The sequence below is a fragment of the Crocodylus porosus genome, unplaced genomic scaffold (genome assembly GCF_001723895.1).
Source record: "Crocodylus porosus isolate Cpor-Errol unplaced genomic scaffold, CroPor_comp1, whole genome shotgun sequence".
Lineage (NCBI taxonomy): Eukaryota > Metazoa > Chordata > Crocodylia > Crocodylidae > Crocodylus > Crocodylus porosus.
Window position 1 is genome coordinate 15,424,138 of NW_017728932.1, and position 21,141 is coordinate 15,445,278.

General features: G+C 49.5%; 2 protein-coding genes across 4 annotated transcripts in view; both read right to left on the reverse strand.

The window, feature by feature from the left end:
* The window catches only part of RFLNB (refilin B), a 5,210-nt gene extending 5,069 nt beyond the window's left edge, over positions 1–141 (reverse strand). Inside the window, exon 1 of the mRNA XM_019545313.1 lies at positions 61–141. Within this exon, the coding sequence (XP_019400858.1) occupies positions 61–141 (81 nt within the window). The remainder of the gene's footprint in view (positions 1–60) is intronic.
* Positions 142–5,440: 5,299 nt separating this feature from the next.
* VPS53 (VPS53, GARP complex subunit) overlaps positions 5,441–21,141 on the reverse strand; it is a 75,187-nt gene continuing 59,486 nt past the window's right edge. For all 3 annotated transcript variants that reach the window (XM_019545722.1, XM_019545721.1, XM_019545723.1), the window contains exons 19-22: positions 15,568–15,637; positions 10,370–10,507; positions 10,045–10,149; positions 5,441–9,727 (exon numbers count right to left, since the gene is read on the reverse strand). In XM_019545722.1, coding sequence (XP_019401267.1) covers positions 9,557–9,727; positions 10,045–10,149; positions 10,370–10,507; positions 15,568–15,637 — 484 coding nt within the window. In that variant the 3' untranslated portion in view covers positions 5,441–9,556. The remainder of the gene's footprint in view (positions 9,728–10,044; positions 10,150–10,369; positions 10,508–15,567; positions 15,638–21,141) is intronic.

The window sequence follows — 21,141 nt, forward strand, 5'->3', positions numbered from 1 at the left end:
AGCCTCTCCTCGTAGGGCCTGCCCTGCTGCCCCCGACCATGCGAGTGGCCTCCTCGGGACCGTCTCCATGCTGTCCACGTCCCCCCTGAAGTGCGGCGCCCACAGCTCGAAGCTTAACTGCTTGAACTGAGCTGCTGTCATTAACCCAGTGCATCTCGATGTACAGATGTCACGGAAAACCTTCCCTGGAAGAACCGGCCCCACATCGCCAGCACTCTGCCCATCTAATTGCATTTTTGAGTGGCTGCCGCAACCGAGGCAGAGATGAAGGGGTGGAGGAGAACAAGGACGCAGAGGGAACGGGCTCCAACTCCTGTATTGCTAGGGAGGCTAATGGAACAGTTGAAGGAAAATTCTAATTAAATAATCACGCCGCATCATCAGATTCAATGGGGAAAGACAACCTTTGCTGGCAGCCAAAGCAAACACTTTGCTGTACAGTAAGACACAGTCTGGCCTGATGGGTGCAGCACAAGTGAACCCAAGCCCTGACAAAGAATTTCTCTGCTACCCCCAAATTAAAAGCAGAACCAAGCCTTCAGCCATAGGCGTCTGTGGTTTGCAGCTATGCTCGGCTGGGAACTCCGGATACTTCCTTGAGGAATTTACATTCCTTTGAAGAACTACTGCTAGGTTGTTTATCTTCACAGCAAAAAATGTACATGAAAAAAAAAAAAAAGACATTAAAACCCTGATGGAAACCCTCATGGTTTGGGCAAAACAAAATACAAAAAAAAAAAAAAATAGCCCCAGGCAGGTGTTTCACTGTTGCTTAAAATATGCCCAAAGGAGATTATGGTTTCTGAACAATGGGAAAGCTGATCACCTTTAACTTTGATACCTTCTTGAAAACGCCCCTGCTGAAATCAGAAGACCTAAAAGGCTCCTGGAGCAGTTTCCAGACTAACGCAATTATTATTTCAGAGCTGCTGCTGAGGTCCTGGGATCAGGAGAATTTCTGCCGATAATTTAGTTAGTGAAATTTGCTGGGTTGGGAGGGGGGGAAAAGGTCAATTCCCACCAGCAAGAAGTTGAGTCTCCGCTGACGGCCGGCTGGAGAGACTGCAGAGAGGACTGATTCATTTCACTTCGAACTAGAATAAATGCAGCAGAGCTGGTTAAAGGCCAATGCTCCTGTGAAGAGCTAACCTGAGAGGAGACAGGAACTCGCTGGTCTGCTCCTCTCTGTACATCGCTCGTTAGGCAGGAACTGAAAGCACCAGGAGCAATTTCAGGACATGGAGCAGGGCAGACTCCCCTGGCTTTTCTTCTGGAAACCATGTCAATCAAACGCAACGCCTAGTCCGATTACCACCCTCGCACAATTCACAGGGCACCCGTTTAACCAGGTACATGGCAACAGCCCAAATTAGTTCACGAGAACGGCTAGCCGCTCCACGGCAGAGACCTCAGGGTCAGCGAGAAGTAACAGATGCTCTGTCCGCTCTGGCGGAGCCCCCTCTTCCCCCCAAACCCTATTTGGGGGCACACACGAGGCAGCGGGGGGGGATCCCAACACTGAGCCCATGGACCCAAGTCTGCTGGGGCTGGGCTTAGGCCTTGCTCCTGGCTGCGGGCCTCAAGAACGGCACAGACCGTACAGCCAGGCACTGGGTTGGACACCCCCCTTAGCAGTGACCAGTGCCGGTTTTAGGGGCACTCGCCCAGGCCCCAGGCTGGGCAGGAAGGCCAGCAGGTTAAGCTAAGTGGTGCAGGCGTGCTTGGCCTCCAGCGTGCGGTAGGAGGCGGCCACGTCTGGGCCGTGGTTGTGAGTCTCATACCAGCCCCTGCCCCATCCGGTCAGCAGTGCCATCACCAAGTCTCCCCTGAAGGGCTGAGCCTTCTGGTTCCCAGGGTACCCACAGCACAGCGCACTGCACGTGTCTGGGCTCGGCAGCGTCCGAAAGCCCCTGGGCACCGAGCCAGACCCGCGCTAGCCCCTGCCGGGCACTCACCACTGGGCGCTCCTGGGCTGGCCAGGTCCGGTCCGGGCCCCTCCTCTCGCGGTGCATGGGGCTCCTCTTCTGCTCCAGGAGTCCGCACCATCCCAAAGCCGGGATGCTGCTGCTAGATCTCGTCAGGATCCTCCTGCCCGCAGCCGCATCCTCTCAGCCTCTGGAGTTCAGGCAGCACCCCCACCAGCACCCCGGGGTTTCTATTCTGCTGCAGTAAGCTGGAGAAGGAAGCATCTCCCAGCTCCAACCTACTTCTTGAGCAGTCCCAGTTCGTGTAACGCTGAGCAAAGTCAAGTTCAGCAGCTCTCCTTGCAGCCAGCTGGGAGATGCGTGCAGCCTTGTCGGTGAGCGCATCATGCGTGCGCAGAGCCATTCCATGATGCAGCAGCATTCACAGTCTGGACGGACCCCGGTTCATCTTCTGTAAATAGGCAGATGCTCAAAATGGCCCATCACAAGCTGTCCTGTGGCTCTGTTACAGGGAAAGGTGTTAAGACATCTTGCTTGAGCCCTCGCAGGGCAGGTGGTCAGGCTCTCTGGACACCAGGCTCCTTTTCAGGGACTCAAAAGTACTCAGTCACCTAGGAAAATCTTTGCCATTGTGTGTAAGTGCCAGCTCGTTTGTGTCTATCATCTACCTCCTCTGCTATGAGTGTGAGCCCATCTAATCAAGCCCCTTGTTCTGCTGGGAAAGTTTCCACCCAGGACGAGTTTTCTGAGCTTAATCAGTAATCACACAATAGGCACATTCATGTCAGTACTGAGGAGAAATCAATGAAGGAGAAAAAGAATCAGAAACAATCTGTGTTATTTGATAACAACGGAAAATCATTTCCAAACAATGGGAAATTCCAGGCTCCCTGCCCCGGCAGAGTCTGCGAAACCATACGGCACTTGAATCACACTCGCAGTTGCACTTCAAAGCAGCTGAACCGAGCACGAGCTCCATAAGCATTTTTGTTGCCTTGCGGTTAGACTGCACCTCTACGAGCATCCCCGAACGTTGCTTTGGTTACTAGAAGCCCTAATCTGTTTCCATGAACCTTCTGCTGCAGCCTTTGCAAACCGCAGAAGCCTTATGTTCGCCTGCTGTTGCAGGCTGCCTTTCCGAAGATTTAAAGCCACTGCCTTAAGACAGCTGCGCTCCTCTGGCACCAGGCAGCATCAGGGACTCTGGAGGGAAGCACACTTTCCCCCTGCAGTAGGATCTCATTCCCCACAGAAACCCAGTGGCCTTTGTTCTGTTTGCTGCCAAAGCTGGCCTCTTCCTTCAGAGCGCTGAGACCTGAGCTGAGCACAGAGCCGGGCCCAGGAGCCGCTGTGTTCAAGCAGTGGCTGTCCTAGGAGTACTCGGTGCGACGCATGCAGCCGTTTGCTGTAGCGTCCCCTTCACGTGTTTCTACTCTGAGCAGTATTTACTGCTCCTCTCATTAGCTCCCTCATTCTGAGGACTCCTATGTATCAGAGCCCACCAGCAAGGGACATCTCAGGACAGGAAGAGACAGAACCACACTGGGAAAGGTCAAAAATGGGTCTCGCGTTGATTTGGGCAGACCGTAATCAGCACAAGCGAGATTCCCTAGCTGTGGCCAAATCAGACACAGCAGTAACAACAGGTCTTCTCTAGATCACTGCTGTCAGCTAACAAACCGAGCACTAGAACAGCGAAGACACAATCTTAGGTTCCTACCCCAGTTAGGGATAACTTGGCTTGCTATGAGAAAGCAGGCAAAGGTAGAAAATGGTGGTGATTATGATTACTGATAATGTTTTACAATGTGTGCTTTGATGAATAAGAGCCAAACGGCTTCAACAGCCATTGTATCCATCACGGCCCTCTCATTTGAAAAACATCATTGAGGTCGCAAAGGTGAGCCCTGGCAGAGTTAGGAAATGCTAGCATCAAGGCTGCCTGTGGAAAAAAAGAGCATCTGATCATGTCATTAAAGCCACTCTCATAATGCACAGAGAGAGGAAACCATGTTGCATCTGAGCACTTGAGCTTGCCATCTGAAAGGTGCTCGTCTGCAATGCTAGTTTTTTGGCGAGGCACTTCCCACCTCTCTTCCGAAAAGGAAGCTGAATAAACAGGAATTGCATCATGCGACATCACCCTGACACCCCACGGGTCATCAACGGGTCCAGCACACAAGGCCTCTGCTCCTGGCACTAAGGAGGTGACTATCAGCAGCAATAGATCGGCAGCCTCTGTCCAGCAGCTACTCCCCTGTGTTTTTGGCCCTGCCCAGGTAAAAGGTGGAGGACAAGACTTCAGAGAAGACAGCCTCTGTCTGCTCTCCGTGCAGGTGTTCAAACCCAGACGCACAGGGAGCAGAAGTCTGTGCAGCAGCCTTTGGAAGGAGAGCCCTGATCAGCTCTGGGTTGGATTGTGCCATCATGCAGATTGTTCAGGGAATTTAGCTGCTAAAATCCAAGAAGTCTCTTTTGAGCATGCGCAGAGGTTTATCATGCGAGTGAATTTTCCTGGGGCCAGCAAAGGAATAGCCCTGACCTAGAGGCCACCGGCTGGCCAGTGATCTGGCCCATTCCAAAACAGGAGAGCACAACAGCATTTCAAATAAAAGGCTACCAGAATATTTAAAATGAGCAAAACCATCTTGTTTTTCCCTCACCTGCCTCTTGGAAATGACTGGATGGTTTTGGCTGATTTTTCAAATAAATAAATGAATGAATGAAAGAAAGAAAGAAAAAAAAGGGGGGGGGCCTGAGGCCCAGCATGGAAAAAAAATCAGCCCAAATGCTTACAAGTTTGGCAAAGTTATCAGCAAATGGAAAGAGGGTTTTATTGGACACCCTTAACAGTAGGTGGTATAGCTAGCTCCACCTAAAGCAACACACACACAGTTTTTGACACAACCCAAGTTAAAACATTTCAGCTCATTTTCTAAGTACAGATTCAAGTGCCAACCATCTTATATAGCCAGCTGATAGCAACCTGGTTTCTGCGGCCCCCTTCCCACCTACCCGATGATTCATATATTATAACCCTGCTGGTCCTGTTCACCTCTAAGCTCAGTGAAAGAACTAGATCAGCACGCACATTTATTGCCTCCCCCTGATTTTCTTCTGCCTAACGGATGGACGAAGGCAGGGCCAAGGGAAGGTTATATTGGAAAAATAAATGAGTCACTAATTGTCAGTGCAAAATAAACAGCTCAATATGAAAATGCTCTCTGTTGTATTCTGAAAGTCACCAGCTCTTCATTATCATCAAAGGAGACTTAGGCTCCAGAGAAATTTTTCCAGAAGTTACAGCTGGGTCATTACAATTCATCATCCAATTACCAAAGAACACAAAGTTACTTTCCTGGACTGCCTCCCTATGGCCGGTGATGGAAGAATCCCACTGGCTTTGCTCCTAGGAGCAGGAGTGCCGTCAGCAAAAGGTCACTTCTCTGGGGCCACAGAAATCTGGGAGGTGGGAAAGATGACAGGAAGGAAACACTGCCTGCTGAGCAAGGGAATAAAGGAGAAAAGCAAGGTTTATTATGCAAGCTTACAAGGCCACAGGTGTCTTACTATATCATCTGAGCCATGACAAGAGGAATAAATGCATCAGACAACAGTCCATGGGGAACACATCCCCTAAGACAGTGATACAATTCCTTCATGGTCAAAAACCCTCAGGACAAAAGCTGCAATGTGTGTGCACGAGAGCACAGAGGGTTTCAGCTTCCTGCCGCAGAGCCACCTCAACCCAATTTGCCCCCATCAGCTGTTAAAAACTACATGCAAAACACAGCTACGAGTAATGTTTTAATTAGCTGTAGTGTCACGTTCCGACATACACACACAAATTATTTCCTGGGCAGAAAGCCTTTTGTACAGAAACAGGTTTCCGTTATCTTCAGAACATGTGCAACTCAAGCATCTCGCGTTTCTATTTCCCAAAGCACCCAGAACGATAAATACACAAGAACAAAGGAAGAACATTTCTCAAAGTAGAAAAATGCAAGTACATCTTTTACAAGGTACAGTTCAACCCACCCACAATCAGAACATTTTATTTTTGTTTTTTTAAGATTGTTTTTTCATTTTAACCTTTCTTTCTCTCCCGTTATCTTTACAACTCTGACATGCAGAGATAATTCTCTCCATGGAGTCTTCCAGGGAAAGAAATGCGAAAACCATTTGGAGTTGGTCCCCAACCATTCACAAGAGATTCACGGACCTGGCCACAACTACTGCTAATGGTCACTGCGAGGGAATGAATAATCTGAAACGTGCTTTTAGTCCAGCAAGTAGGAACTGCCCCGATGCACGTCCCTTACGTTTCATCTGTAATGGTCACTGCATTTGGCGGTCTCTCATAAATTAATACCTTGCCCTGCAAACGCCCCCTGGGGTTTATCTGTTCTTCAGGAAGGGCTGGCTATAAACGGGAGGCACGTTCACATCCTCCTCTCTCGGGCTGCTTTTTGCCAACTGCTCTGTTCCAAGCGAACGCACAGCTCCCTGGACGATGAGCTAGAACACAAGAAAAGGCACCTTGGGGCAGTGCTGCGAATCAGCAATGCTGCCCGAGGCAGTTCAGACGTTCGTGTAACCAGGGCCTGTTGTCACCCCTCTTTGCCAAAAATTAGTACAGCAGTGTGGGAGCCCTACTGTAGACAGCCACTTGTCTATGCCAGGGCTCCCAGCACCTCACCCAGCACCCCGGACCCAGAGGCTATCCGGGTGGGCCAATTCTAGAGGTTTCCTAGTGTCAGCAAGCTTCACGCATGCATCCCAGTGCCACGCACATCATGCAAGCGTCAGATCTTAGGTTAACGGTAGTGATCAGCAAGGGTACGTAACCACTAGCTGACTAACTCTATCTTCTGTCAGCTCGTCTACAAGCAGAACAAAGACTGATGTATTCATCTTGCAAAATCACCACCAACCTGGGCACAAAATGGACTCTCCCACCCCTGCCTTGTTGGTCAGGGAAGTCTGGGGGATAAGTGGAGGTACAGGTACCTGGGGAAGGGATTGCGTGCTTCTGTTTCTGATTTGCAACCTGAATCATCCCAGGTGCCTGAGCTTTCTGAAGCTACTGAGCAGCCATCCTCTGAAGCCAGGTCCATGTTGTCCCCCAAGCAGAGGACCCAAAAATGTCAGTTTTCTTTCCTTTGAAGCAGGGATTGAGATTTTATCTGCTAATTAAATGAAGCCGCCAAAGTTCCTTTTCCGACAGAGCTATTCCAAGCTGGCGTGCAATCAAAGGGGAGCAACACTTCCCACGTCCAAAAGGAAATGAAGGACAATTATGGAACCTTTCCCAAGTCCTCTGCATCAAACTGAGAACCATGCTTCAGAAGACCTTGCAAAGCCTACAAGAGGAAGAAGTCCCTCCAGCACAGTGCACCCGTGTGTACCAGCTGCTGAGACCAAAGGAACGCCGGGAGTTTGCTCCCCTGTAGGGTGCAAGTGCACAGGGCAAAGGAAGCACAGCAGGTCCAGAGCAAATATGTCACATCTGTTCAGTGCTTGAGCGTTAGGGAAAGGTTTCAGCGAGGAGATGAGGAGTGCTAGTGCTCGGTGATGAGAACGGCTGGCTTCAGGGTAGGGGCGCAGCAAACAGGTCTGGAGAAGAGAAACCCAGAAGTGCAGACAGTGGCTAACAATGGTCAGAGCAGATGGCTAGAAGCGGGTGCAGCTGTAAGCCAAAGTCCAGCTCAGCTTTAGGTCACTGGCTGGCTCTTTTAGCAGATCACTTGGTTACTTAGTGCAGAACCCAGACACCTACCCCACCCCAAACTGCTTTTGCTCTCTCAGCCTATATCAGCAAGCCCTCAGCAGCTGGCACAGACACCAGATCCATCCCTGGGCCAGCCACGGATCCCCCACCTCTGTGCACAAGGCAGAAACGGGGAGGTGAGGGAGGGGTGGGACAGAACAAAAAGATGACCAGGAAACCTGGCATTAGGCCAGATTTTCAGCCTAAAAAGCAAAACTTCTCAGAAGGGGAAGAGGGATGAAGTGTGGCGGTACAAGGGGGAATGTGAGTTTCACTGAGACTTTGTGGGTTTGTATGAGCAGAGTTCAGTTAAAATGAACCCATGCTTGATCTGGAGTGCACGCCCCTCATGGCCCTGCCTCAGGTGAGCTCTATGCCCCTGAACTGTGGCTGTGAACACTGAAAGCCTGTCTGTACAGCAGCCCCCACAGCAGTGCTGCCACAAAGAGAAACCCAAGTGTGCCATGGAGTGCGACTCTCCCAAGGCAGCCGCCAGCCAGCTGCAGCAAACACCCATCCCACGGGACAGAGGGAAAGCTGGGATTACAGCCAGGAAGGTGCACAAAGATTCTTTGGCCATGGAAATCCATGTGGTCTTGTCACATCAGCTCAGCCGGGAAACGCTTTTAGGGTGACAAGGAAAAGGCACAGGGGAGGTTAGGGAGAGATCCAGAGGCAGTAACAACGTGACTGGGTCTCTCGCTTACGGATCCCCTGAAAAGTAGAGCAGTTCTTCCCTGCTAATGTTTTGGCCTTGTGCTCCACCCACCTGCCTGCTCCCTCCGAGATCAGCTAGTGCTCTGACTCCAAAAGTTGCTGTAAAACAGCCTGGGCTTGGATATTTAGAGTCTAATCCTCCTCTCCCTTAGGCTGGCCCCAATCCAACAGCCTGCTCTGTCCAGTTACAGCAGGGCTAACATTAGGAGTGGGGCCCTTCCGGTTTAAATCTGAAGAGTGAGCTCCACCCTGCCAACAAACCCTGGCAGCAGCAGGCTGCTAATTACAACTCCCATTTCTAGTAGCTCTCCCTGCAGGGCAGCGCCGGCACCAAGGGAGTACACCCACAGCCTGGAATGAAACAGGTGGCCAAGAGCACGGGGAGACGGTTCTGCCGGATGGCTGGCTTGTTCCAGCCCTTAGTGGGGGAAGGAGACAGGTACGGCGTGGGAATTCCCAGAAGGGAGAGCGGGGGAGCCCTGCCTGCAGGAGACAACAAGAAGCTGCAGACGGAGAACTTGGCCTCAAAGCTGCAGCAGAGACTGCTGGCAAGTTCACTGTAAACTGGCCCCGGCCTTGCTCTCCAGGGAGGAGGATCCTCCTCGCTAGTTTATGGCTGTGCCAGCCCTCAGATCACAAGAGGGGCACGTGGGCGTCTCGCTCCAGGTTCAGCTGAGTTGCAGGTGCCAGAATCCCAGCTGTTAGGGGTATCTCTGCATCTTGCTTTTCAACAAACAAGCAGCTGCATGATGGGGAGCAAGAGGCGTCCTGACATTTTCAGGATAGAGTCAAACTGGCCGTGGGGGGAGGTCTAAGTGGGAACTGCAGCTTGATGCTGGAGGAGTGGCCAAACCCTGGGGGTTAGGGCAAATGATCCACTCTAACCGTGTCCTACCTTCCAGGCTCTGCCACGGTCTCTGATCATGAGCTATGAATGCCCCAGGTTGAGCAAGTGAATCTGCCCACTGTCCCCAGTGTCACTCACTCCACCTTGCTTCACGTCGCCTTTCCAACCCCAGCTGCATGGAGCCAACTGATCGAACATCTATGTTTCGCCAATGTAGTGTAGGACAAGGGGAGGTCTGAGGCGCTGTGCATGGGACAGAAGGCAGCCGCAGGGCGGACAGATGCTTCCTCCACTGGCCTACAGTCTCTTCTTGATGAGCTTCTCCAGCTTCCGTATGCGGGAGGACTCCTGCTCGGGCGTCGGTGCTGTCAGAGAGATGGAGCCAGGGTTTTCCATCCCCGAGGGAGGGGCAGGGAGCCTCTGGCGGAACAGCTCCAGCATGCTGCTCTGCTCGCTTCTCTTTAGGCCCTATGGAAAAGCAGAAAAGGAAAGCACAATTAAGATGTGCCCAAAGCCTTACCAAGCCTGGAGAGCAGGTGCCTGGGTGGAGCTACTGGGAATCCAGCTCCTTGTCTCTGTCTCTCACACAGGCAGGATGCAGCCACCTGGAACCCCAGGCTGAACTGCAGCTCTGTAAGGGGTGTGGGGGGAGAAGCGTTAACTTCCAGAGGTGGGAGGATGCACTTCCTCTGAAAATTGCTTCCCCCTCAAGCCTCTTTCGAAGCCTGCAGCCTTCAACCGAAGGGGCTGCCCAGGCGCTCGGAATTAGCTGGAGGGGTTCTGACCTTCATGTCCAGTATCTTCTGGAACGTGTCTGTGCTGCAGTCGGCGAGGAGCTTGATGTAATTGTCAACAAACACGACCGGGGGCTCATGGGGAGCCATGACCACCTGCAGAAAGAGGGGCACAAGACACAGGAAGGAGACAAGCATTAATCCAGCACGCTGCAACCCAGCGGGCACAGCACCCTGGCAGCACATGCAGTGCCCAATCCCTTGAGAAGTCCCAGCCTGCTGTGTGCCCTGGGCTCTCTGCAAGGTTGGTTTCCAAAGACAGGGCCCCTTGCAATGCCAGCCCCGCATGTCTAGGTCAGGAATCTTGAGCAGTTACCTTCAGGATCATCTCTGCCCGAGTCATGCCCTTCACGACGATCTTGGTGTAGCTGGCAGGTGCTTTCCTCACCACTTGGGACCCGATGGAAGGCAGATCCAAGAGGACCATCTTCAGAGAGTGAGTATCCAGCAGGAGCTGTAACAGTTGACCGTTCCGTTACACACAGTTCTCATACACAAAGGTCCCTCAGCTCCTGGATGTGGAAGTTTAACTCTTTATGACCCCTGACAATTGGGGCACTGATATCACTGATGGCATGGGAAGAATGAATTAACGCCATGGAGACTTAAAAGACCAGATCCCCACCACGGGTGAATATCAGCATAGCTCCACTGACTGCAATTTACCCCACCTGGGTATTGGGCTCATGTTACCTGGATGACCCCATTCCCTCAGCGCACATGCAGGAACATCATCTGCTGTTTGTAGGATAAGGGGATATGAAGCTGCAATGCTAATGAGTTCCTACAGTCACTTCAACACCTCGCTTCCTTTGCCTGCCGACCTGCCGTTCTACCAAGCGTTCTGCATTTATTCACCCACTTGCTGACTGTCTTCTTCACATAACTAATAAATCTACGGCACAGTAGATGCGCTGACAGCTCCCTGCTCCCGCTGCATTGCATTTACAAACCATTAGGATAAAGGATCCAGTGCATATTGACTTTCTCTAAACCAGCACCTCCAAATGCTTGGCAGCTGGGGAGAGGAAGCCTTGGTAAGTGCTTTACTGCCACAAACGCCATAGCTTTCGGGACCACACCAGTTCAATGTAAAACACAGGAGAGAGGCCATCTAGGCTGAAGTATGAATAATCCAGGCTGCATGGTGCTTCCACCAAAGCAGAGTATGATCTGCTTTTACAACGCTGGGCAGGAAGAACTGTTAGGCTATCCAGACCCATAGCACGTTTCCTGCAGAGGGGCTCTCCTGGAGCCAGGTGGATGCCTGCTCTTCCCATGGGCTGCATAACATTACTAGTACTGTAAAAACCCCTACAACCGCCAGACCAAATGGCATTAACATTTGTGCTACAGAACAAGGACCACATGGACTTTTCTAATATATGAAGGAACACAGCTCTTGAGCAAAAAATGAGGGCCAGGGCAGTGCAGTGCACGGAAGTTCAAATCTGGACGGGGTTAACAGCGACAGACTATCAGGACTCCACGATGGCTGTTTCGAGGCTTGCGCCAGATGAACTGATGATATCAGGTCAGTCGCCTGCAGACAGGATTTCTAACACAAACCCTGTGCCAGCGCCTGGATTCTAGCATAGCTTTTATTAAATAGCAGGTGAGAAAAGCAGTTTCCAAAAGCAGCAGGGCACTGAAAAGCAATGCGGCTGCACTAACCATTGCACACAGGGTCAGACTTACAAAAGTATTTTGTCACCAGAGGACGCAGACAGGAAATGAGTGGGCTTTTCAGAAAACCCAAGGTGGGTGTCAGGAACCTAATTTATTCAGGTGCCTTTGCAAATCCCACGGGGCCATTTCACTGCATCTAAATACCCAATCAACCTGGCCAAGAGAGCAAGCCTCACTTAAAATGAAACAGATTCAAAGGGGATTGAAGATGAACAAAAACCTGTACTGCCTCATGCTGCTGTTTGCTTCGAATGCCTGCTACCAGAGGGCTGAAAGGTTGCACATTATTTCAACACACCAACAATCAAGCCCTTTACTAAAAAGCACAAATTCACTGCTGGCAGTGGGTTAATCGCTTTAGTCTCCTGGTTCTTCTGACAAGATCTAGGAACTGCCTTCAGTCTCTGATAAGGCTTATTGTACAACTAGGGCCGTTTGCTTTCTATTAGGAAACAGCGGGAGAATTTTAGACAAGTGCAGGAGTGTTTTTTTGTTTCTAAGACCCTGTTTCCTTTCATGGCAGCCTGCTGCTCAGAGACTTATCCTCCCCTTCCTTGGCAACAGGCACCTTCTAAGGCACCAGTCAGAAGTTTACTGTTCTCCTGCTCAGGATGATCCTGCCTTTCCACCAGAGGCAGCCTGCAGCGAAACAGCTGTGTCCACAGCAGACAGCTGAAGGCACATCTCCCCCAGCCACATCTTCAAACAAAGAGTCCATGAGACAGGTGAATGGAGAGTGACAGACCTGACAGCTGCCCCCAGAACGTAAAGGTAATGAGAGCCCGCTGCTCTGCCCAGGCATGTGCATCCCCTGACATGAGGGTATCCGTCAAAAGGTCACTCTTTCAATGGAAACGCATCAGTCGAGGCCCAGGGCGTATGACACCACTTCTTGCTTCCTTCAGGTCATGTCTTGCTGTCTGCTGCTTGATGGGAGAGAAGAAAGAAGGCCCCGTGGCTGGCAGTGCTCCAGGCCCAAACTCTTGGCAAAGCTACAAGGAGATCTTTGATGAGACCTCTTCCAAAATGCAGCACCTCCTGCCGGATCTGGGATGCCCTGGCACATCCTAGCAGAAACCTGACTCTGCTTAGTGTGAGATCAGTCACATCCCAGCTCACACATCTGAGGCTAAGCATTTGTCATTATAACACTGGCACGGGGCAGGGTTAAGAACTCAAAGCGATTTGCTCTCGGCTGTAGCTTAGCACAAAAATCTCAGCCTTAGAGCAATGTTGATTTTTTACATGTTTTTAAAAGGAGAAAACCGACCCAGACACTTAACTAGTTTTCAAAGCAGGTGGATTGAACCTAATGCTAAGTATTAAAAAAATAAAAGGAAGGATGACTGAGCTGGATCACCTCTGTCTTGGGTGTCCAAACTGACGCACTGTAACTGGGCCAAGTTTTGAGAGAGGGTGTCCAGCACTGTCTGAAAACGAGGACATCCAAGAATCACTTCTTTCTGAAAAGCTGAACTTCACTATTTTTCTCTTGCATTCTTCTTCCCATGCTTGATTTCTTGACTTTCCTCATTACTCCAGACTTTTTCTCTAAGTCTCAATCCCCAACACGTTTCATTCCTCTCCCAAATCAGTCCTCCTTGTCCACTCCTGGCTGCGTTAGTCTCCCTCAGGCCACTCACTACACCAGATCAAAAAGCTGAGACCCATCCAGAGCAGAGTGTATACAAGCCTGGTGGGCTCAGCTTTGCTGCCAAACGCCTACAGAAATCCCCCAAGACAGTGCTCTAGAAAACCACAAATGGAGCCCTGGGGAACTACATAACTTAGCCCCAAGGCTCTAGGAAGGGTGCCAACCTATTCTGTTCAAAATGCATGCATCATAGGCCCTGCACCGCTCCCTAGCCAGCTAAGGTCTCCTACAGCAACCTACACTTCTGCACAACACTTTCTTCCCTAAACTTTCCACAGACAAACACACACACAAGGTTTCCATAACCTACCTTCTGCAAAGCTGTTCAAACAAACCATGAGCCGGGAAACAAATTAGTAAAGGCAAAAATGTCAGCTGTCTCTTATGCTTCCACTCTTCATTAAGCATTCCCTGGTAATTACACCTCACCACTGCAACATGTCCATCAGCAACTGATCTCACGCCTCTGGAGTGCCCAGGCGCAAAGGGGTATGTTTTTGGCTATAATTTGGAAGTTAAAGCTCTACATTAGCTGAGCGTCATTTGGAGGGCATGCAGTGCTGTCTGGCAGCACTGAAACTCTACCATGTCTCACACGCAGGACGTTGGCTCCGTCCCTGACAAGTTTCAAAAGTGAGAGGTCCTCCGGCAGCACGCGTGTTCCAAAAGCAGCTCCCTGGAAGATTATGGAGATGCTGGAAAGGCTGTTAGAAGAGCAGCCTCCTTTCCTCGAACACGAGCAAAGCTGTCAAGAACTGTACTTGGTACCACCAACATACCTGTAGCTCTGAAAAGAGGTTAAAAACAAACCTGATTTCCAAAAGCTGATTCTACTTCCTCTCTTACAAGGTCACACTTTGTTTTCCCAGTTATGTGCCCAACCATGTTACAAAAGATTCCTCCTTTTTCTACAGGACACCAGTTTAGAAACCTGTAAGAGTCCTGCCATTTAGTAACAGAAGAAATTCAGACAGCTGGTCACTAGCAAATGTTCACATGGTTATAAAGCTCCTAGCACTGTTGCAAAGCAGCAGCCGCATGAAAATGCAACATTCCTAACCAACCAGCTTCACGGCTGGATGGCCATGAACATGCCTGGGGATTGGGAACAATATTAACTGCTAAGAACACTATGGATATTGACTGATTACTGCGCGCGGGGAAGCAGGGGAAATCAATCAGAACTGAGAGGTGAGCTTTGTGAAGGAGGAAATTTCAGTCCCCGATCAGAGCTTCTGCCGTTAAGACAGCAACGACTACAGCCAAACTTCAATTTCCAGGTTGACAAACCAACGTACACTGGCTCCTCTCTAGACTATTTAATATGCAAATGGATTCTCCTTCCTATTGTGGCTGCTCTTACGCTGTGCTGGGGTTTTTAATGACTGGAGTTTGCAAAAGCCACAGCAGTCAACTGATATTTATGGTGGAATCGCTGCCTTGCAGACAGCGCATTCGGCAGCCGCCCCTCCTTCAGGAACAGATATTTATATGAACTGTGGATGAACCTCCCTGTTGCCCAGGACCCTCTGCACCCCTCGCACACTGGGCTGGACTTTGAGGGGAGTGGGGGAAGCACGCGTACGATACTGTCACACAGCAAGGCCTCTGAGTCAGCAGAGAGGGCACTGGCATGCGTCTGCACCACAGTAAGGAGTGGTGCAGGAAGCAGCGACATGGGTCAGGGCCAGATCCCAGCCAGGAGGGTGATTTCAGTTTTCAGGCACTCTTTCCACAAGAGCCTTTGCCACAAACAGCAAAGGCTTGTCAGGAACGCTTCACACCCGAGAAGTTCTGGGGGCTGTATGAGCACTTTCATCTCGTTCTACCCTCTGGGATAGGGACCACGTGCTTTATTACCTGCACTGATCTAATGAGGCGCCTACAGGAGGAACCGACTGGGAGAGCTCAGAAGAGGAATTCAGGCCTCCTGGGGTCCTCATGCAGAAGGTACAGGAAAGTGCTCCAGGCCATACAACAAGTTGCAGCAAAGATGGGAACAAAGGCAAGAGCCTGGGATGCTCCCATCATCTAACTGCTACCTGGAACTTACAATGCAATTCAGGTAAAACAGAACAACCCCTAACTCTCCTCAGCAACCTCGTGACCTCTGTAGAATACCCTTCTTAGCCCGGAGATCTCTACAACAGGATGCAATGAGTTTCTCTCACCTGTTCTGCTCCCACCATGCTAATTGGTTTGCACTTGAATAGGTGGTTGATGAACTTGGGAATGAAGGAGCTGCAAAGAAGAAGAGATGCAAAGTTACATATTTTGATTTCAGTACTCACAAGTCGCACGACAGCGTACGCTAACACCGTGCAAATGGAATCGGCTTGGTCTTCCCTAAGTGCAAAGGTATGCAGTTCTCTGATGGACCACAGGCCCATTGTGCAGGTTAAACAAACCAGAAATAGAGAAACGGGTCAAGCAGAGTTCTTTTCCCTTAACTGTGCTGATCTGAAAGGTAATGGGGAATCATGTACATAAATGAAGTTAGATATTATACTGTGAATTCAAGCACACAAGTTATCAAAAACCAACAGGCAGCAACACATCAGGGTTATACCTGTTCACAGAAGGGAAATTCAGTATCTTCATGGCAACAGGAACCTATTCTATAAAGGACATTTAGATATTAAGACCCTGTGGCATGAGTTTGAGGTCCTAACTGAGTCCAGGTCCTTATCGTGCAAGATCCTGTATGTTCATGAAGTTGGAAAGTCCTTATCCTAAGGAGTTTACAGTCGGAACAGGTAAGAAGAAGGGCTAGGGTGAACAAGTGTCATTGCCTCTCTCTCACAACCAAGAGTCTGAATCCAGAGAGGTTAAGTGAGATGCCACACTAAAAACTGAGCCCTTGGGCACTGCCTGGACATGAGACCACCCTCCTCTAATACAGTGGTCTCCAAACTTTTTTGATCACACACCCCTATCAGTAAAAAAATTTTGAGCACACCCCCCCGATATATGTATATTTATATAAATATAAATAGAAGCTCTAATATTTTCTTCCCACACCCCAATGAATCGTCTTGTGCACCCCACTTTGGAGACCACTGCTCTATACAACACAGAATAGTGAATACTGGTTTCAAGAATCATTTTCACTTTGATTTTAGGCTTTGATTACTGATTTCATTTTAACATGGAAAGAGATGCCCCCACCCCATGGAGAAAAGCCTTACATTCATTTACATATGATGTCCCACAAATGGCACCCAGGAAGCCATGCGAGACCTTGGTGTACCAAAAATAAAAACACACTCAAAAGACACCCCGAGCACATGTTTCAGAGGTGTATGCATCTTGCAGTTTCACGCGCTGAAAACAAAAGACTTGGGTGTGAAGAATCAGCCGCACTCTCTTTGTGCCATTCTGGCACCACCACCACCACGAAGACCCTATTACCCTGCCAGACAAATGGAAAGGGGCCCAAGCACTCAGGTAACTTCAGATTCCTCCCACCCACCTGCAATACTAAACCCCAGCACCAGATGCATTCAGAAGTGCAACATGCGGTGACTGGCCAGCTCATGCTTTGTGAACGTATCTATCAAGAACTTAAAGAGGCTGCTGGTCAGGACCATATCAACAATACCCTGGTTTTCCTCTTGTTGGTTCATTTCTAACTTATGTTGCTTCCTTCATGTGGCCTCTGTTTAGCTGAATGTCTGCACAGCTCAGTGTCCAGTCCCACATCCGTGACTGTGTGGCAAACTTAGGTTGTAATGGCTCAGCCCTGGATTTTTTTTTTTTTAATTAGTCTGTTTTCTGTCCCCCACATAAGGCTCTACTTACAGCAGTGATTTGAATTCAGTTTGGTTTCCCCTTTGCATATGTCAAGCTGGTAGTTTCCTTCCTGCAAAACAATAAGCCAGGGCACCATCTGGCTTGTTCTGCCACCTGTTATTTCAGCCAGGCCGTTCATTTTTGCCCCAACTTGCATAAGAATGACACACAGCATTTGTAGCTCATGCACACAAAGCTGCTTTGAATGAAAGAGGGCTCTGTGAAAGAGGGCTCAAAGGAAGGATTCTTCACGTGAAGGCTTCTCCCTTCCCTCTGTCTTCCCAGCTCTGGGCTATGGGCTCCCACAGCAAACAATCTTTTACCTAGTGAGGAGCCTCGTTGGGGAACAATTTAAAACCATTACCAAAAGCAAGCAACCGGACTGCCCTCAAATGGTTTTCAATTTGGCCACATGAGAAAACTATCCTCAGCAACAAAGAGTAAATCATGGGAGGAAAGCAAATGCTGTCTCCCGCCTCAGGGAAGCATTAAAGCTGAAATGAAAGCTACTGGGCTGAGAAGACCATTTTTCAGGTGTATAAATAAGTCCCAGAGGGCAATCAGAGAGAGCACCAAGACCAGCTGGAGTTGACGTGATCGTATAAAACAGACAATCAGTAGCAGCTCTGGATGTGGCAGCTCTCTGCAAATGGAAGAGTGCGAGAGATTAACTGTACTTTTGATCTTCCATGGAGGTCCAGCCCTTGCTTCCTGGGATTAATGCTGCCACATTGTGGGTGGGAGACAGCAGTGACGTTTCCTTCTGCAGGGTTTCAGAGAGAGGCTGGGGCTCAGAAGGGACTGAAGAGATCCCCCTTTCAGCCATTAATAGTGGGGGGTGGTTTTACATGAAACAAAAGTCAAGGCCTCACAGGACGGCCACACACAATCAAGGCAGGAGGGCAAAGGGAGTGACCTTTGCACCCCAGGACACAGCTTGTTTTATGCCCTTTCTTATTGGAAACAGCTTCCCATTCCCAGCAGAGAGAACGAGATGAGCTGCGTGAGCCAAACGGGGTCCCAGCTCTCCAAAGACTTGGGTCTATACAGCCCAAGTCCTAAGGTCAGCCCCAACTCCTGGATCTCCTCTAGCACACGACTCTCATCCTTCACTGAAGACTGCCTGTTCTCTGCATGGTTTATGCGCACTGAAGTTTCAGCCCAGCCCCTTTGTAGTCTTAGCTGTAAAATCCCATCCAGACCCTCCACACAAGCAGACTAGTCCCATGGGCATTAATGAAGCAGAGCAAAACAGATTAGGAGCCTAAAAGACGGAAACTGCAGTACTTGAAAGGCACCTATCCAAAAGGAGCTGGCTTTGCCAAGCCTGTGCCTTACTAATCCTTTACACTGATGTTGCATTAAACACAATACCTCACTAAGCAGGACAGAGATGTAACCAGAGTAGGTCTGTCTTAAGGGAGATGAACTACAGATCACTGTTCAAAGCATCCCGAGTCACTGGCAATACAGAATCACTTACTTTCCCCAACCCCTGCGAAGTTCAGATCAGGTCTTCACTCCGAGTCTCAGTGTCCTTTGAAACAGTTCTGCTAAGAGCCTGCCCCACAGCCTACCCAAGTCACTGGAAAGGCTCCCACTCCAACTACCCCTGCTCTACTCTGGACAGGTAACCTGGAGTTTCTGAGGGTAAGAGAGAGGGAAGACTATTTTTAAAGCCCTACAGTGCACCACAGCTTCTTTTACTTTGTTCTTCAGTCCTAATCCCCCCATGATCTCAGGATGGTAGGTTATGCAACACCCACCCTGGCTCCCTGTTGTATTTTGGATCTAAAAAGGGAAAAAGTGAGACAATACAACTATAAGACCAGACACTTTAGTGCTGCCCTTCTTGCAGGCTACAATTCAAGTGTATTTCTACTCCCCACTCCTTGTGGGTGGGGGAGAAGGGGGAAGGCAGGCAAGGTTACATCTTGGTCAAAAAGCACATAAATTAAGAAGTGATCTCATTTCTGAGGGCGAATTCTCTTCCTCCACATTCAGCTCACATCCCTGGGTTTTAAGTTTTGTGACATGAGAAGTCTTCCCTCCTTGTGGTCCCGTAACTCAACACCAGGCCTTGGTGCAAGTTGATGAGATGGAAGAGGAAGGTGGTGGCACAAAGATACAGACACCAACATGTGACATAACTGTGCCATGTACAGGTCCACGGGTCTTAGTGCTGCGGAGCTCAAGAAAAGTAAAGAGAGACCAGCCTGTGACACCAGTACTCTCTGGACACAGGCCCCAGGCACACATTGAGATGTCATGCAGGGTGCCACTTATTTATACACCTCTTTATATCCAGGCTTTGCAAAAAGATTTCAAATACAGACTGGCAAAACCTCTACATCCCGGGTACTCCAGGAACTGAATTTCCCCTCTCACAGATCCATCAGCCACTCATTTCTAAAGGACTCTCTGTACTTCTGTGGGCCTTGGATCTCACTCACAGTTGTGTTAAGAAGTCTTTAAAGTGGATCTCACTTTCTGCAGGTTTCTATGGTCCACCCCACAACAATCTTTGATCCAGTGCCTCATTTCACTGCAGACTTTGGCTTGTCCTAGATGGGAGAGCTGGGGGCTTTTCTCCACAGTCAACCTGGTATGCGCTTAGCAATAAAGTTAAAAGGGAGTCAACTAAGCTGAGGTATTAGGACTGCGCTGTGAACAGCTGAGTAAATAGGTTTTTATTTATCACCACGTTAACGATATAATATTCAAGTGTACCCATACAGAAGGCTTAAACACAATAAATCTGCCCTGAGACAGCATTTCAAACAGTGATTATAGAGGGTTTCATAGCGTGATTTATCAGTAACTGCTCCTTAATGCAAACTAATAAGTGCCCAGAGATAGAAGAGGGAACATAATTCCCAGGCCATCCGCCCTGCTGCTGAAGCTAATAGCTCTCCAGAGATCTCACTACCTCCTTTCCTGCTAAAGTACTCATAGAACCTGAAGCCTCGCATGGAAAACCCACACAATAATGGCAATGCCATACAATGTGCTTCACAGGGATATGCTTATTATGAACAACAGAACCAGGAAGTAGTGTTAGGAGTGCAGGGTTTCTCACCAAACTGTCTGCTGGGCTGGCTGCGCAGAGCTCTGAGGGTGGCAGCTCTAACTAGGATTCAGAGAGATATAGGCAAATGAAAAGGGAGCTTAAAAGAAACTATACACCTCTCCATCAAATCAGATGTTGCTTTAGGAATCAGGACTCTAAAAGAACCATGCAATAAGCCTTTAAAGCTGAGTTTTCCAAGGGACCCAAGAGCCGAGCGCTCAACTCCAGCTGGTAGGCAATGGAACGTGGGCACTTAATTCCAGCATCTCCGCCGGGCCCTCTCAGCTACCCAGTCACTCCTGCCCTGTCAAGCACTAAGTGACACACTAAGACGTGGGTCAGTGTGCCCACTCCACAACAACTTTAATGTTCGTTTCCATTCTTAATGGCTCTTTTTGCACAACCAACCGCTCTGTCTTTGCCCTTCTAGGTCTGTTTCTTGTTACATGCACCCCCTCTCAGTGCACTGATCATTCCAAAGGTGTGTTGCTATAAGATGAATGATGGTAATGAGGTTTCATACATAACTTCATAACCAGGGTAAGATGTTTCCCATAAGGTAATCCCAACGAGGATCAAAGGGACCAGGAGGGCACACAAGCCTCCATGGCTCACAAAAGGCATCCGGGAATGTCTCCTTGCTAAAAGGGAGGCGAACACCCAATGGAAAGAAGGGGTCATCACCAGGGATAACTATACTGCAGTCGCTTGGGGATGTAGGGGGGCAGTCAGGAAGGCCAAGGTAGAGATGGAATTAGGACTAGCTTCCCAGATTAAGGATAATAAGAAGTCCTTCTTTAAATACACAGGGGGTAGAAAGAAGGTCCCGGGTAATGTGGGGCCCCTGCAGGACGCGTTTGGAAATTTGGTTGTCACACCAGAC